Source organism: Chelonia mydas, chromosome 4 (genome assembly GCF_015237465.2).
Source record: "Chelonia mydas isolate rCheMyd1 chromosome 4, rCheMyd1.pri.v2, whole genome shotgun sequence".
NCBI classification, from domain to species: domain Eukaryota; kingdom Metazoa; phylum Chordata; order Testudines; family Cheloniidae; genus Chelonia; species Chelonia mydas.
In genome coordinates, this window is record NC_057852.1 from 79,355,636 (window position 1) to 79,374,483 (window position 18,848).

The following is an 18,848-nucleotide window of genomic DNA, read 5'->3' on the forward strand; positions in this document are numbered from 1 at the left end:
AACTGGAACATGCTTATTGTTTTTTAATGGACAAAATTCTTTACACCATAAAACACATGGCCTGAAGTACCTACTTGAATGATGAGATGAACAGTAAATTTTGAGTTAAGCAAGTTTTGGAAAGAACATTTTCTGTAAGAAGGCTGAAAACAACTTTGTCCAATTGATGCTAGCAGTTAAATCCTGTTCAAAACTGATTCAAGTGGACCAGTTATTGAAAAACATTTGGAGGAATGGGACATCATTTTCTACTGTAGACAGAAACTGAATGTTCAAATAAACCACTCTCCAGTGAGACACAGTCAGTTCTATTGCCAGTTATGACTGCTCAGGAATGTGTGTAGTCTGGTACAATGCGTGCAGTTCTATGTAGGTCAGCATTAAGCAATAATACAGTGATACTGCCATTTCACATGGCGGTACTGAGGTACCAGTGGCTGAACAGGGTTCTCTAGATGAGAACTAAAGACCCCAATTCAGCAAACCGCCCCGTTCAGCATAGTACCAAGTTGGGGCTTAAATTCCCGAGAAGAGGCACTTATGTAGAGTAAAAAGCTAACAGAGCAGATAAATAATCCTTCTCTCTTCTCCCATTTTAAAATCCCATCACGTATCCAGTCTCAAGACTGCAAATGCTCCTTCCCTAAACCTTGTTGCTTGTTTTCAAACCTAGTTTAGAAAAAAATATCCATTAAATAGAATGAAACTAGTCACCTCTTGCTTTGGTTGCTTCTTCTCCCTGACACTTTTTTTAGTTGATGGTGACAACAGTACTGGGTGGCTCAGAGCTGTGCTTAAAACTTTTAAGAGGAAGAAATATTTTTTCCAGCTTCAATCACATTTTCTAAAATGGGATTCAACATAGTCTGAACTTCCCTCTAAGTTGCGCGGCCACGCAGGCTGGGAGAGGTGCCTCTCCCCCAGCCCTAACCCTGGAGCTGCCGTGGCCGGTGAGAGGCGCCTCTCTCCCAGCTCCAGGGCAGCCTGCACCCCAAACCTCTTATCCCCAGCCCCGCCGCAGAGCCTGCACTTCCAGCCGGAGCCCTCACCCCCCTGCACCCCAGCCCTCTGCCCCAGCCCTTAGCCCCCTCCTGCACCCCTCATCCCCAGTCCTACCCCAGAGCCCGCAACCTCAGCCAGAGCCCCTGCACCCCAAACCCCTCATTCCCAGCCCCACCACAGAGCCTGCCCTCACGCCCACCTCCTCCCAACATATTGCACCAGCCCTGAGCCCGCTCCCATACTCCAAACCTCTCTGCCCCATGCCCACCAAACGTCACCTCCATATTGGTGCACATAACAAAATTCATTCTGCACATGGATGTAAAAAATTAGATGGAACATTGGTTTGTCCTTTTTACGCTAGCACTTAAGCTATTTTTAATGCTGATGCAGGGAGATATCACTGAAAATCACTGAGACTTGGTTTCATTAAGTCTTAAGAACCCTTTGTGTCCTTGCCTTGTTCAGCAACACTGGGTTCTACTGCCGTTATGATAATGAGGGCGCTATTCTTTTGTCCCTTAATATGGGCAATAGTCTGTATATTTCTGCATTGCACTTCACCAAAAAACCTGAAATTTATTTTCTTCAAACCCATTGACTTGCATAAGCACCTTTTGGTATTTAAAAGGCCTTAGCTTATCATACAAAGCTATTAAAAGAGCAGGAATAATCCAGGACCATTTCAGAATTTTAGAAAACTTCCCAACCTGGACTCAGCAGGGTCCAGTTAGCCTGAGGTTTCAATGTGTTTGTTAAAAGTTTCTAACAATTTAGTTTGATCTTCTACCAATAGGATATGCTCCAAACTTTGTAAAGAAAACAAAACTATATAAAATGTAGCCAAGAGGTGTTTATTGATAGAACTAATAAACCTGCTTCCTTTTAAATGTGCATCCTTCCTTTAACTATTTATATCTTATCAGCAGTAGACTTCTAAAATGAGGATCCAGTTCAGATCTCAGAATACTTAGCACCACAAATATTGTGTCATCTCCCATGCATGAACATCAAGACTATCGTCATCTGAGTATGTTCCCAAATTGTGGCACCTCAGCCTCAAAGCTGGATCAGATTATTTATATTGTATGTGCATCCACATGAGCAGATCTAATTAACAATATATTTAAGATTACCAGTGATTCTGGGCACCAGCAACGTTACTTGATATAACTGAGGATTTTCACATTTTTAAAAATTTGAGTGACATTTAGTTTGAATTACTCCCAGTAACTTTACATTGGCATAGCTAAAATAACTGGCACACCTTATTTAAAAAGAAAAGAAAAGAAAAAAAACCCACAGCCAAACAAAAAAAAAAATTCCTGAATAGAGTACCACATTAGGGCAGTGGTTCAGTGTGCAATGCAAAATGACCTTGCAAATCTAATAACGCTGGTCTTAGGACCAAGATAAACACATAGGTACCTAGCCTGCTACATCTAGAGCCACTACTGGAATAGGACAGGGTTCACCACCAAGCCATTCTTGGCTTGTTCTTCTCTGACTGTGGAGTTCCTGCCCACCAAGTGGCCCTTCCAAAAGGGTATCCCTATCTTTTCTCAGTTGTATGCAGTGGGTACCTACGCAGTCCACCTTTTGTATACAGTGAGGTGGGTATCAGTGCCATGGCTTTCAGAAATTCCTTTTTAAAGCACTGCCTGCAGGTGTGGAAAGGGTTCACAATGTTTAGATGTTGTAGTTGCTGGCCAGTTGCTGTCAGGAAAGGCAAGGATAACAAAGGCTTTTTTGGACAAGGAAATAATACCAAGGACCAGCTGATTTACAGAACTGGGTGGGTGAAGGAGAGCGTGAATAAATAGTTTGGTGTGGGAATGCAAATTCTGTCATTCTCTAGGGCTAGGCAGGTGATAAATATTGTGCCATCTCTCTTTCGTAATTAAAAAAAAAAAAAAAAAAAGAGAATTGACAGCCATTCTAATAGGCAAGGTTGTCGCAAACAGGTTCAGATGGTCTGAACAGGTGAGATTTTTGTAGAGTAGCTTAGATGATTGGCTTATGCTGATATCCATAACTGCAAGTCAGTGTGACAGGAGTATCCTCTTTTTCTAACCGTGACCTGTGTCATGGAAATTAAGTTCTCTCTCTCCCAGCCCTCCTGTGTGTTGCGCCTTTTATTGGATGATGTCAGAAGCGAACATACTCTGACAAATATGGACCAAATGAACTCACTGACTCTCTTTTGGAAGGGAGTCTGGCAGAGAGTTAGAAGTACTGGTCATAGTGCTGTCAACTTTACTACAACTGTAACTTTTGAGAACTAGATAAGTGATTTAAATCACATGAAGATCCACCTCAAGATAGAGTACTAATGAATCCTATAGAACTTCTTCCTCCACTTCTTTTAATACCACCCTTTTTCCTGGTATAATAACTGAAAGCTTACTTTGGGTTGGCCTACTTCCTGTTTCAGGCAGCGAGTTCACGAATACAGTGACTTTTGAGTATTTGGCATCTTCTGTCTAGCACTTTATAGGCTCGTATAATATGAAGTAACAATATAATCTGGTGCCAAAGAACAAGAAATACCATGCTTGTGTTTACATTTCATATATACGCTTTTGCTAATCATTTCAATGAATGACCAGCATTTCCTTTCCTTTTAATTTTTATATTATAAACGTGAGTTCAAAGGACATGAGTACTATAAGCAGAGAACAGAAATTTATGCAACCTAGCATGAAGGATCATATCTGTTAATTTCATGCTTTATATTTACCCTGCTCTGTCAAATCAATAGGAGGCAAACAATTACAAAAATACCCTGCTTGGTCTGGTAGGCATGCAGGTCTGACCTGCTTAGACCATTAGGCATGCTGGTCTCTGAACTCCTAACTACAATAATAATTAGGAACAAAGAAAGGATTTAACATTTTATATCTCCCTTCTGCAAAACAGGAAGATGAAATGGTTGAAGCTGATCGTACATTTCTGTTCATGGTATTTGTCGTAATTAAAGTTGTTTGAGATTGGGAAACACCAGGAGGTTAAACAAAAATGTATTAGCATTGTATTGTGTCATTGTAAAGTCTTTTGTATGTCATAGAAACCTTTCCTCTGTCCTCATTATGCACCACTGTGAGGAAGTGCATAGTCAAGTGAGTCAGATTCCAGTTAGGTGGTTCTGTGACCTTATTCTGTCACTGGATTGTTGCAGTTATGTTCTAATAAATGCTCATTCTGTGAAGTTTAAGTGATAATATATGCATGCTTTGCCTTGCTAATTGCTAGAGCATGGAGTAAAGAGAGATGTGCATTTCTCAGAACGCTCGGATATCTATCTACAAAGGTAGTAGCAAAATTTGCATCGTAGGACACAATGGACCGTGCAATACTTTATGGAAAGCTAAAGATATACAGTGAACCCTCACTTATTTAAATGAAATGGACATGAAATTTAATTTGTGCAATACATTTAAAGCTTGACACTTAATGTGCAGCAGGGGATATCGGTTCATTTATGGTAAACTTTTGGGGGGGTTGTACTAGGAGTAAAAAGGCAGAGATGGTAGCTGAATTTGTGTTTGCAGAAGGCATTACATAGAGAAAAGGTGTAGAGGGAGAAGGGAAGGGGACTAAGGACGGAACCTTGTGGAAACCCCACAGAAAGCTGAAGGGGGGCTGAGCAGAATCCTGTGAAGGATGTAGTAGAGGACGGAGGAGAACCAGAAGAAGACTTCTCATGGAATCCAAGGGAGGACAAGATTTCAAGAAGAGCATGATCTACTGTCAAAGGCATCTTGATAGGTCAAGGAGATTAAGGATGGAGTACTGATTCAGACTCTAGCAAGTATGGTTTCTGTTGAGTGCAAGGGGTGGAAGCCAGATTGGAAGGAATCTAGGGTGGGTTAAGAGGAGAACAACTGCAAACAGCGATTGTAAACAATGCATTTAATGATCTTAGAGATAAAGGGAGATGGGAGTAGTTGGAGAGGCACGTAAGGTCAAGGGTGCATTTTTTAAGATGGAAGAGACTTAAGTGTGTTTGTACTGATGGGGAAAGCGTCTGAAGAGTGAAAGGTTGAGGAGGAGAGTAAGGGAGGGGATGGGAGAGTGCAAGAGAGATCAGGGGATGGGATGGGGTTGCTGCGGGTAAGTGGAGGGGTTAGAGGATAAGGACAGACAAGAAACTTCTGCACCTGTGACAAGGGAGGAGGAAAGAGTTGTCGGAGGGAACGGTAATACAAGCTAAAGGGAGGGGGGCATCATATTTTGTTAATTTTCTCTTGAAATAAATGGCAAGATAGTTTTCAGTTAGAAAAATGGAGGTAGGAGGACATCTGAGGAGTGAGTGGCAGGAAGGTGGGTGTGAGATTCCGTTAAGTTGGAGAAGTAGAGTTGTTTAGTTGGGAAGATGGCAGTACTGAAAGAGGAGAACAAATTTGTAATGGAGGAGACACTCTGCAGTGCGAGAGTAGGAGCACAGGAAGTGGATGTTGCAGATGAGCTAGGGCTGAAGGTTGGTAGGGTGGACCTTGCGATTGGAGAGAGGGGCAAAGAGTCAAGGGTGGAGGAGAGTGGGGAATGGAGAGAATCAGCGACCATGTTGATGGAAGAGAGGTAGCTGAGAGCGATGAGACGTCATCAGTGCTGAAGGATGAAGTCCATAGGAAGGCTGAATGCTAGGGCATGAGGGAGGTTTTAATGTGTGATGTTGAATGAGAGCAAGTGAGGGCTGGAGAGGGAACAGAGAGATCAGAGAATAAGCAGTGCTTGGTGAAGACCAAATCGAGTAAACAGCACTTTGGCAAGTGGAAGGTGTTGTTAGAGGAGGTTTTGGAACAAATTGGTAAACTAAACAGTAATAAATTGCCAGGACCAGATGGTATTCACTCAAGTGTAATGAAGGAACTCAAATATGAAATTGCAGAACTATTAACTGTGGTATGTAATCTATCATTTCAATCAGCTTCTGTACCAGATGTCTCAAGGATACATAATATGACACCAATTTTTAAAACAGGCTCCAAAGGTGATCCTGGGAATTAGAGGCCGGTAAGCCTAACTTCAGTACCAAGCAAATTGGTTGAAACTATAGTAAAGAACAGAATTATCAGACACATAGATGAACATGATTTGTTGAGGAAGAGTCAAAATGTTTTTTGTCAAAGGAAATCACGCTTCACCAATCTATTAGTGGTGAGGGGGTCAACAAACATGGACAAGGGTGATCCAGTGGATATAGTGTACTTAGACTTTCAGAAAGCCTTTGATAGGGTCCTTCACCAAAGGCTCTTAAGCAAAGTAAGCAGTCATGGGATAAAAGAGAAGGTCCTCTTGTCTATCAGTAACTGGTTAAAAGATAGGAAATAAAGGATAGGAATAAATGGTTAGTTTTCAGAATGGAGAGAGGTAAATAGTGATGTCCGCCAGGGCCTGTATTGGGACCGGTACTGTTCAACATATTCATAAATGATCCAGGAAAAGGGGTAAGCAAGGAGGTGGCAAAATTTGCAGATGATGCAAAACTACTCAAGATAGTTAAGTCCGAAGCAGACTGTGAAGAGTTACAAAGGAATCTCACAAAACTGGGTGACTGGGCAACAAAATGGCAGATGAAATTGTGTTGATAACTGCACCAACTATACATACAAAATGATGGGGTCTAAATTAGCTGTTACCACTTGAGAGAGATCTTGGAGTCATTGTGGATAGTTCTCAGAAAACATCCACTCAGCTTTTTTTGACTGCCAGTGCACAGTAACAGAATGTTAGGAACCATTAAGAAAGGGATAGATAACAGGACAGAAAATATCATATTGCCTATATATAAATCCATGGTATGCCCACATCTTGAATACTATGTGCAGATCTGGTTGTTCCATCTCAAAAAAGATATATTGTAATTGGAAAAGGTACAAAGAAAGGCAACTACAATGATTAGAGGTATGGAACAGCTTCCATATGAGGAGAGATTAAAAAGACTGGGACTTTTCAGCTTGGAAAAGAGATTACTATGGGGGGGATATGATAGAGGTCTATAAAGTCTTGACTGGTGTGGAGAAAGTAAATAAGGAAGTGCTATTTACTTCTTGACATAACACACGAACTGGGGGTCACCCAATGAAATTAATAGGCAGCAGGTTTAAAACAAACAAAAGGAAGTGCTTCTTCAAACAATGCACAGTCAGCCTGTGAAACTCTTTGCCAGGGGATGTTGTGAAGGCCAAAACTATGACGGGTCAAAAAAGAACTATATAAGTTCATGGAGGGTAGGTACATCAATGGCTATCAGCCAGGGTGTGCAGAGTTGCAACTCTATGCTCTGAGTGTCCCTAGCCTCCATTCACCAGAAGCTGGGAGTGGGTGAAAGGGAATGGATCACCTGATTGCTTGTTCTAACAGTTCATTCCCTCTGAAGCCCTTGGCATTGGCCACTGTCGGAACACAGGATACTGGCCTAGATGGACCATTGGTCTGACCTAGTATGGCCATTCTTATGGGAGAGGACTGCAGGTGTTTTTAAGATTCAGTCCCTATAATTCTTATAATGGTTTTGTTTGTGGACCAATTGTTTCTTAACCAAACCTGTGCTCTAGTTGCTAGGAGAATCGAACTGCATGAAAAGTTTGGCTTCCTAAAATGAAACTGGGTTTGAGTTACAAAAGAACAACAAAAAGCTTTACCAAAAGTAAAGCATTCTAAATTTGTCATAGCCTTATAATTCCATCCTCTGCCTCAAAAACCAAAACAAACTTCCTTTGGCTCAAATTGTAAGAAATAATAATAATAAAAGGGTGGAGTGGGGGGGAGTAGAGGGGAGAATGGGACAATGTGTGCTTTTTTGTGATAAAGGTGTGTGTCAAACCAAATTTATATTATGATGATAGTAAAAGTTACAGTGGACTCTTCACTAAGTGCTTCATAATAAAGTGAGCTGAACTAAAGCTGAAATGAGCATGGTCAACACAGTTGTGGGAATTCTACTATTGTATCCCATTATCTTCTCTCATCAAGGTCACTTTATGATGCAACCTCCAACCCTATTGATACGAAGACAGTAAATCCCCAAATCCTTCCTTTTCTTAAAATATATCTGTATTCTGTAAAGCTTCTGATCTTTCAGCTGGAAAACCAGTACTCATTTTGTTCCAAATGAAATAAAAGTATAATACTGGAAGGCTTTACTCAACCTTAGCTATGGAAGACACTGTCTCTTTCTGATGTGACACAGATGTAACCAATCACGGTTATAGTCTGTTTCATTGTGCCTTGTTAGAAATAGTGGTTCCTATAAAACCTTTTGTTAACCAGTCTAAAAAAAAGCGTTACTGCCTCCTCCCAAAACAATGCATATACATATATATATATATATATATATACACAAAATAGATAAAATCCATCCAAAGAGAATTCACACTGAGGGGTCTCTCTCTAACACACACCATATGGGAATCTCCACAGGGAAACATTCAGAGTTGCAGTTTGGCTAGAAGTGATTGTCGTTGTTTAGTCATCAAATAAAAAATGAACATGCCTACAGACATTGATTAGGGATAACCATTGAACACTTCAATTTTTTTATGTGGAATGAAGCTTGAAAAGGAGAAAGGAATGAGGGAAGCAAAGACGTAAGCAATGCACAGAAAGGAAAGGAAGTCAGTGATGAGTGAGGAAGAGTGAGATGTGAAGATGTAGACTCTCAAAATGTAATCCTACCAGGGCTTTGATGGTGTAATGTCATCCTGCAGAGTTCCTCAGACCTTCTATTGTGGGTCTAGGTACAAGGTTCAAGGCTGCTGCATCTTGAGAAGAACATTTTTTCACATTCCAGTCATGTCTACGATAACAATTTTTACCTGTTAGCAGTGGATGCAGCTTCACTGATGCTCTAACCAATGAAAGGGCTAATGCATTCAGGACACATGTTTGTTCCTACCGCTGTGACATGAAACCCTAGGATTTATGATGGTAAAATTGTTTGTGCCCTGCCTACGCTAGCATTTAAGCAGCTGCTAGCACCAGTGCAGCTGCACCTGCCACTAATAAAGAATTTTAAAAAACAACACTAGTGTAGACTCTATTTTGGCTTGATCAGACTTGCACTGAAGACAGTGGCTACTGGATCAGGCCCCTTTGACACTAGATAAGTCCCATTTCCTCTCTGAGACGGGGAAAGGGTGTGAATTGTTTCAGTAAAATCTCATTGGTGAATACATGCCCCCTTCCTAGGGTGACCAGATGCCCTGATTTTATAGGGACAGTCCTGATTTTTGGATCTTTTTCTTATATAGGCTCCTATTACCCCCAACCCCCACCCCGATTTTTCACATTTGCTGTCTCGTCACCCTGCTTCCCCCCCCCCCCTTTTTTTTTTTGATAGGCTGGTATAGTCATCTTGCTTTGACTGCTGATACATACACAATATACTGACTTCAGTATTCTTCAGTAAGAAGTCTTATCTTGGTGTACTTATGGCCCCCCATCACTGCAGCATGAATTGTGAGCTTCTGAGAAATTTTAATTTTGTGAGCTGCATGCACTCACTCTTACAATTTAGACATTTCTTCTAAGATTTAGTAGTCTTACTTCAGCTGCCACTCATGCTTCCAAGGATAAATGTCCATCAGAATAGGATTACCTGTATGGTACACCATGGGAAGTTATTTTCTGTTCTCTGAATTTTCTGTGTTGACACTGCGGGGAAGGATGATTTTATGATTAAAGCAGAGGACTGGTACTTTGGAAATCAAGGTTGAAACTGTAGGTCCTCCCACTTACAAGAGTCAAGTAGGAGAGTAGATTTTTCAAGCTGTTGTCTGCTGCTATTGTTTAATTACTGGAGAGTTTGAAGATAGCATTACAGTAGATTTCTCAATCGAATGTCTAGGCTAGGCAAATTTGGGGAATAATTTATCTAACTTTTGAGTTAATATAGTCAGGATATCCTTGGAAAGTCATTCAAGAGCTTGAGGTTATTTTTCCATGTCGTTTGGCAACTTTTCTTCTCCTTTCCTCCTGCTAGCCCTCTATAGCAATCCCTCGCTTCTAATTATGAACAAGAGGACAGGTCCAGAATTTTTCAAGAAAAACCCCATTGCTTTAATTGCATTACTTTAATTTGTTTTTAGGTTAACAAAGCCTTTGTCATTCGCGGATTGTGTTGGGGATGAACTACCATGGGGATGGGAAGCTGCATATGATCCTCAGATTGGTGTCTACTATATCGATCACATAAACAGTAAGTGTTTTTGGTTTGTTTTATGGATTATATAAGAAGGCTTAGCTGCATTAGACTTTCTTCTCCTAAAGGAGGAGTAAGAGTGGGGAAGGATTTTTTTTGAGACCTGTAACTCGTAGAAAGCCTGTTCAGTGCCTTGCTTAAAAAAACAGGTCCCTCCCTCACCCCAAAAACGCAAACACACTTTCCTGTGAGTATATATTTTTTCTGAGAGTGAAACTGGCTCAGAACTAATCAAAAGGCTCAGTCTTCTAAGAACTGCTGTGGAAGAAGTATACTGCTCAAAGTGTACAGTAAGTAGAGAAGGCTTAGTGTTCTTGAATAAGCATTTGCTATAGGACTCAAATAATTGCCAATCGGAGGCATAATGTTAAGACATTTTGAGTCTTTTGAACATTCAGTAATTCACAGTAACAGAGGCAATCTTAGAAGAATGAAATATCAGCTTCAATCTAATGGTAGATAGAACCAGTGAAGATTAGCTGGTGTTGGGTAGGAGTGCTTCCTTGGTATAATTTCCAAATGAGGACTGGCAAACGTACTGTAGTTTTAAGAACAGCATTCTTTTAGAATAGATTCTGCGCTGCAAATTATTTCATCTACAGTAATTCAGAAAAATAAAGCCAGTGGAACAAATTCATCCTTCGTGTGACTCCACTGGCTGCAATAGCCTTACAGTAGGGACCTATGTTGGTATAATAGGACAGTTATCCCTGTCCCGTACGTTTTCAGAGTTGCATTGGGTTTTGTGTCTAGATCCTAAACAACTCTTAGAAAATTTAGGACTCTAATGTATATTAGATTTGTGTAGGTAAATATTTTCTCATAAGCATTTTTGTCTTCTGTGCTTTTCCATTCCTATCTGTTAAATACTGAATGATGCCTTTAGCATTTTCACAAAAAGGCTCCTTAGCATCTAAAATGTGCATATTGTGCTGTTTTAAAAGTCTCGTGTGTAACCGAGTAAAAGAGAGCAGAAATTTCTCACTTGTCTTTTATTATGGTTTGAATATTTCTAAATTAATATGTTTCTATAAAAGTAGGGAAGTATTTTACCAAATCTGCTCTAGAAGCAAGGAAGGAAAAAAATTATGCTTCTAAAACTAGAGCAACACTGTCAGAGCAAATTTGTCTTTTTCTCATTCATTTCTCTCTCTATCAGACTTTTGGCTTCGGTTGTTCATGTAATTAAAAAAAAATCAGAATATGGAATTGTCATAAATATAAAGGGAAGGGTAAACACCTTTTAAATCCCTCCTGGCCAGGGGAAAAACCCTTTCACCTGTAAAGGGTTAAGAAGCTAAGATAACCTCGCTAGCACCTGACCAAAATGGCCAATGAGGAGACAAGATACTTTCAAAGCTGGAGGGGGGGGGGGGGAGCAAAGGGTCCTCTCTGTCTGTGTGATGCTTTTGCCGGGACCAGATCAGGAATGCAGGTCAGAACTCTTGTAAAGAGTTAGTAAGCAATCTAGTTAGATATGCGTTAGATTCTGTTTTGTTTAAATGGCTGATAAAATAAGTTGTGCTGAATGGAATGTATATTCCTGTTTTTGTGTCTTTTTGTAAATTAAGGTGTTGCCTAGAGGGATTCTCTATGTTTTGAATCTGATTACCCTGTAAGGTATTTACCATCCTGATTTTACAGAGGTTTTTCTTTTAATTTTTCTGTAATTAAAATTCTCTTTTAAGATCCTGATTGCTTTTTCATTGTTAAGATCCAAGGGTTTGCGTCTGTGTTCACCTCTGCAAATTGTTGAGGATTTTTATCAAGCCTTCCCCAGGAAAGGGGGTGTAGTGCTTGGGGGGATATTTTGGGGGGGGAGACGTTTCCAAGTGGGCACTTCCCCTGTTATTTTTGTTAGACACTTTGGTGGTGGCAGCATAAGGTCCAGGGACAAAAGGTAAAACAGTTTGTACCTTGGGAAGTTTTAACCTAAGCTGGTAAAAATAAGTTTAGGGGGTCTTTCACACAGGTCCCCACATCTGTACCCTAGAGTTCAGAGTGGGGAAAGAACCTTGACAGGAATTGTTAATGATTTTTAAAAAAAACAGTGCCACTGAATCTGAATTAAATATACTTTGAGGGAATGCAAAATATTACTACTACAAATCCCGTTATACAGCCCAGTGTACAGACTTGTGGTGCATGTCAGGAATTTCAGTGTAAATGCTGACACATGCTTGTAAACTTGGATTTTCAAAAATGACTGGTGAGATTTTGAGTGCTTTAGGTTTCTGGGTGCCTAATTTTCAAAAAGCTTGAATACCACCACTCTGAAAATCATGCCCCTTTAAGGTGTTTCAGGTTGGACACCAACTAACAATTGAGGCATTCAGAATTACTAGACACTATTTAAAAATCTTGACCTTTTTTAAAAAAAAAAATTTGTTTTCTTTTTATAATCTCTTTCTATAAATGGATATGTTCTGTACATGTTGTCTATAAGTGTTACTTTGCACTTCCATGGGAACTTAGATGTGCATGGTTTTGCTTTAAAATGGTCACTGTAAAACTTCCTGAGACAAGAATATTCCCACTTGCCAATTATAACTGGTTATAGAAGAATTGTGTGTGCCTCAGCTGTGTACATGCTTATACTTTCCTGTGACTGCAACAGAATAGAAGTATTTTTAGCTAACTTCCCTTTTTTGTAAGTGTGTTTGATGGATGGTAATGGAATGCAGATAGGTTTGTTGGGTTTTTGTTTAGTTAAACTTTTTTTTTTTTACCTATTGTTTGGGAGTGAGAGATCTGACATGTACAGCTCTGTTGTATTAATCTATGTTGCCTTGTTGCAATTTTTCAGTGAAATTTATCAACTTCTATTTTGTTTTGGAGGGCAGTAGATGTTAGTTATGTGGCATGTGTGAGGTGGTGTTCTGAAGAGAGCACTCTTTGTCTGAGTCTCTGGGAGGCAAGCAGTCTGTGATAAGGGTCAGAGGCAGGTCATTTGTCTAACATGCCAAACGTTGAGATTATAGCTTTAATTCACCTGACTGGAATGAGTGTGTTACTCTGATGCTTTTGAAATAAACATCAGTATGGGGTGGTTAATTGCAAAAAGTACCAGCATCTTTCTAAAAAGCAATGTTTGCTCTTGTTTGCTACATCATTGACCGCATGTTGGGCTGTACTGCCCAGAGTAGAATTCTTGAGTCTGTCTTAGAATGGTGGATAAACTAGAACTACAAGGAAGGTTATTGTCTGTTCTTTCATCCGTAGTAGTCATGGATTTTGTCTTCATCATTCTCCGAGTGTCATATGAGAAAAGAAATACATTTTATGAATTCCGGGGTGAGGGGGGGGAGAAATCAGACACCGGCTAGTTGGGAGTACAATTTGTCTCTGGCTAATAAGTGTGATAAACTGGGGGATAAGGACCCACCAGTGACAATACCATGGGGCAATGTCTTGGTAAAATTCCACGGGGAATGAGGAAAGTCACTGGGATTCCTACCAAGCTGCTGGCTGTGGATTTTATTTTGAAGTTCCACTTTAAGTATTGGCCACTGAGTAGGAGGTGTCTGTTAAATGTGAATCCCCCAGCAGCTGAGAGAAGGCGCAATCTCGCCTATCCTGTCCCCTCTTGCTTCCTGCATTCTGCAGGCAGGAGGGAGTTGTCCACTGTTCTATTCCTACTGATTTCAGTGGAAACAGTGCTAGGTCAGTGTTGAACACTTATTAAAAAAATGTCATGGGATTTTCAGAAAAACAGTTTAAATGTTGCAAAAATCGATGGCTTAGACCAGGAGTGGCCGGCCTGAGAAGGAGCCAGATTTTACCAATCTGCATTGCCAAAGAGCCACAGTAATACATCGGCAGCCCCCTACCAGCTCCCTCCCCTCCCCCGCTCCCAGTGCCTCCCGGCAGCCCGGCCAATCAGCGCCTCCCGCTCCCTCCCTGCACCTCGCGATCAGCTGTTTCATGGCGTGCAGGAAGCTCGGGGGTGGGGGGAGAGGAGCGAGGCACTGCAGGCTCAGGGGAGGGGGCGGGAAGGGGTAGAGTGGGGGCAGGGCCTGTGGCAGATTGGAAAGTTGACGCCTGTAGCTCCAGCCCCAGAGTCAGTGCCTATACAAGGAGCCTCATATTAACTTCTGAAGAGTCACAGGTTGGCCACCCTGGCTGAGACTGTTGTCTGCCCTGCTCCATAAATCTACTAGCTAGGAAGTATTGGGAAGCGGGAAATATTCCATAGCAGTGGTGGGCAACCTGCGGGCCGCCCGTGGGCTGCCGGTTGCCCACCACTGCTCCTGCTTTTAGATAGTAACAGTTTTTGCCAAAGTGTATGTGGGGTGTGTGTTTTTTGTTTTTAATTGAAATTATTATTGAAATGGGTGAGATCGGGTTGGGAATATGTCATACAGTGTTTTTCTTTTGTGCGTGTGTGTGTGCGCGTGCGTGTGTGTTTTGTTTGCACACCCCTGACTGATGTGGCTATGCCAACATAACTTTTCAGTTATTTTCAGACCAGGCCTCAGATGTTATGTACAATTGTAATAAGTATAATAAAGTCAGGTAGAAATAAGATTTCCAATTTGTGTGCCCTTTTAACACCCAAAATTAAACACTGACATTGCCATAAACAGTGATGGATATGTGTGGGGTCTTTTTGCCTCTTGTTTTCTACATCTACCTACTCAAATTTTGGTATTAAAAGTGATTTTTCAGTTACCCTAACAGAAGGGTCCTCATTTCCTTCTTTCTTCCTGAAGTGACTGTATAAAGCATATTCCCTGAACTGAGTAGAAGTCAATTATTCCTGGGGGAATTCTGCACCAAAAAATTAAAAATTCTGTTTTTGAAAAAAAAAATTCTGCACACAATGTTTTAAAATTTACAAAATTCTGCATATTTTATTTGTTAAAATAACACAATATAACATTCCAGTTTAAATTATTTTGGTAATTTTGTTTCAAAATATCTGTTAGCAAATATGTCTGTAACAATACAGACCGAAAAAAAGATTCTGGGCTTTTTTTTTTTTTTTTTTTTTGGACAAATAGATTCCTTACTGGGAATGTTAATACAGAACTTTGAGTAATTCATTTAATTTACAACACAGAACTGTATCTCCTGTACCCGTCAGAAGCAATGCAAAGGCTTGTGAGTGTCAGGAGTAATGGAGGAGCTGAGGGAGAGGGAAGGAGCCTGGAGTGAACCTGGAGGGTTGCTGAGTGTGGGTAGAGAAAGTATGGAACAGGTTTTTTTTGCGGGGGAGAGGTAGGATTGTTGGGGAGCCTCCCCAATGCAGACCCTGGCTGACCCCAAGCCGCTCCCATTCAGTCAGGCACATCTTCCCCATCCCTCACCCCGCATCCCAGTGGGTCCCTGCAACCTCCTCCTCCATCCCCATGTGTCCCTGCAGCCCCCCTTGCCTGTTCCCATGTGGCCATGCACCCCACTCCCATTCAGCCTCTGGCTCAATGCTGTCACCCCACTAGCTTCTGAGCCCACGTCCCAGTCTGTGCCCACAACGAGCCATTCTGAACCCCAGTCTGTGACCCTCCCAGCAGCCCCATGTGCCCACTCTGTCCTAACCTGGCTCCACGGGCAGGTGCTGTGATGAGCTTCTACTCTTGGGGGAATTCTGTGCCATTGCGCACACGCAGAATTTTTTTCCCCACAGAAAATACATTCTGCCCCAGAAGTTCTGCAGGTCCATCTTTTGCCAACCAGAGGCCACTGTGGCACCAGAACAGCCTGCTGCATTAATGCTGTTGGCTGTTCTGGCACCACAGTGGTCTCTTGTGGGAGAAAGGCAGAACTGCAGCACTTCTGGGGCAGAATGTATTTTCTGTGGAAAAAAATAAAATTCTGCGGGACACATGAATTCTGTGCATGCACAGTGGTGCAGAATTCCCCCAGGAGTAGAATAAAATGGATTTCACCCCAAATTATCTAAAAAATCATTGAGTCTGTTTTGAATGCTCAAAACCCCTCAAACGTGTGTTAGATTAGGAAATCAGTTAAATCCCAGGAATATGATCAACACCAGGGAACTGGCTAAATTGCCTTGGGTTTTCTGGGGCCACTGTGAATAATGTGCTGTGAAGAGACTCTGGAGTCGAGCAACTTCTGCCTTGCCTTCACACTACCTGGAACCTCCCTTTACTCCATCTCCTGCGCTCCCTAAATAATCCACTTCCCCTGCTGGGAATTTGACTGTACCCCTGGGTCAGGAGCTAGCAGGGGGGAAAGAGTTTGCAAGAGGAAGTCAGGCTGGTACTGTAAAACAAGCAGTGTCGGACTGGGCACTGTTTGATGGGACAGGACTATGGGAAAGGTAGGGAGGTTGGAATAGCTTTGTATGTTAAATTTTGGGAGAGCAGGAATTGGGGAATGGGAAGTGGGGAGCTTGATTAGGAGAGGCTGAGGAATATATTCTGTGTTGCTCTGAGGATCAAATCTCTATTATCTAGCCCCAGTGGTAATCCAGTCCTTAATGTTGCTCCCACTTTCCCCAATCTGTTTATAGATAGAAACTTTAATCTTTTAAACTGTCTCCATGCTTTTCATGGTTTAAATTAGGACATCATGTTTTCTCAGTGCATCTTTGCTTGCATAGTGTAGGTTATTTGCTGTGTTCAGAATTTGATAGCTGTTTTCCCCCCAAAGTGTCTTTTACTTTCAAATAGATGTAGAGTGTTTCATCCACCTTTTATTTTCTTCCTTTCCCATTTATAGTTTCCAACTCTTCCCTAATTCTCTAAAAACTAGAGCTGGGTAGAGAGAGGCATTCCATTTCATGGGGGATTTTGATACTTTGAAAATTTTTTGTTTCTTTTCAATTTGGAAATAAAACAAAAGTTCAGAATTTTCCACAATAGGGGATGGAGCCCATGCCCTGAGGGGCAGTCCACCTGGAGAGCTGCCATGGACCCCTGGAAGCCTAGACTCCCTAGTAGCCCTCCAGGAACTATCCCTGGTTTCTGGAAAAAAGTTGTCAAAATCAAAGTCTCCAAAATCTTTAAATTTTGACAAATAACCTTGTCCTGTACATTCATGTGTGTGATTATGTGATTGTAGCTAGACTGTCTATGCCATATGCAAAGCTAAAGATTATCTACTATATTTTCTTCTACCTTTTGGCTTTGAAATATATGCTTACCATCTCAGTGTTTGTGTTTGGTTGATTGTAATAGTGGGCATTACTGAATTAAAGAAAGGAAACCCTCTTTTAAGAAGAAAAAAAAAAAAGCCTTACTATTTTTTTTTAATCTGGAAAAGTAATAAATATTTTAAAGCAATTTAAAAAATCCCTTCCACGCTGAGCTTGGAGAAGAGCAAATATTTGATGTATAAATAATCGCTGTAATATGCAATACCACAAGCCTGGGACAGCTTCACAACAAAGAGAGGTGGATACCAGGCAGAGTTGTTAGTTTATCGCTTACAAGTTGAATGGAAAGCAGTCCATTGTACATGCTTAGAGTATTGTGTAATATAAGTTCCAATCCACTGTATGTCTTCCTCTTCTCTCAGAATTCCTTACACAGATTTGTTACACCTCTACATGCCAAAAAGTATTTCTATCTAAGTCACTTTTTTGTCTCCTATTCTGGAAGCATGGAACGTGCACGGCATGGGTTGCTTTCAGTCTCAATTCATCGATAGGGAATAAGAGAATAAAAAGAGTAAGGCAGAAGGGAGATAGAGAGGAAGAAGACAGACAAGGATGGTGCCCCTACTCCTGATCCCTTGCACTCTGAATGTAAAACTCAGTGGAGGTGCTCATTCCATCCCCCCTGCTGCCTCCTTCATGTAGTTTCGGTCCCTGGTGGTTTGGCTAAACTGCTCGACAGCAGTAACTCAATCTGCAATGTCATGGCAACAGGATCTCCACTCCTGTCACATTTTTGCAGGCCTTAGCACCAGCTTATGCCTGTGACTGGTTTGCCCACTGTATGGAGCCTTGCTGATAGGATCACTTTTCTCTCTCCACCAGCCTGGTGCTAATGCATCCACTTCAGGGAAAGGTTATTGGGGGACAGAGGCAGGAATCTTGGAAAGTGAAAAAATACACATATCCTATAATGAGTCTTCAGGTTTTCACATCTTTTATTTCTGGCAGTCCTAGTGAAAGAATCCTCTGTTGCTTGAAGTGTGTGTTCTTGTTTTGAGACCCCACCAAGGGCTGAATCCTGTAAAGCCTAGTGCTTGAAGTGTCTATAGTGCTTGCCTCTGAACTCGTGTTCCCTAGAGCTCTGTTACCAGATATGGAGAGAGACTGGTGCACCACAAGCTCAGTGACATGATTACAGTTTTGTTCCATCATTCCTAGTAGAAATCTTTGAGTATAAACTTCCTGAGGAAAGGTGTGTGTGAGAGTGTGAGTGAATTATTTTAAGTTTATGGGAAGTTGAAGAAAGTGGCTGGAGGAGAGGAGACTTGTTTTATCTGCAGGTGCCTAACAGAATGAAGAAGACAAAGTGTTCAGAGCATTTTCCCCTTTCTCTGCAATCTAGTGCTCCATGCTGTCCTTATAACTTATAAACTTCCCCCTCCATAAAACTGGTGGAATGTGAATTTCTGTGTGTGTGTGACATTTTTATCATTGAGGGATATACTCCACTACTTCATCTTCTGTATTTTAGATAACTTTGAAACCATATTATGTGTTATAACTGTGATTTTGAAGGGC

The 18,848-nt window shown here is 41.3% G+C and overlaps 1 protein-coding gene across 5 annotated transcripts in view; it reads left to right on the plus strand.

Annotated features, from left to right (window-relative positions):
* WWC2 (WW and C2 domain containing 2) overlaps positions 1–18,848 on the plus strand; it is a 182,213-nt gene that overhangs the window by 58,729 nt on the left and 104,636 nt on the right. For 4 of the 5 annotated variants that reach the window (XM_037897583.2, XM_043546031.1, XM_043546029.1 and 1 more), the window contains one exon: positions 10,095–10,204. The exons of the other annotated variant lie outside the window; for it this stretch is intronic. In XM_037897583.2, the coding sequence (XP_037753511.1) occupies positions 10,095–10,204 (110 nt within the window). The remainder of the gene's footprint in view (positions 1–10,094; positions 10,205–18,848) is intronic. 5 annotated transcript variants of the gene reach the window in all.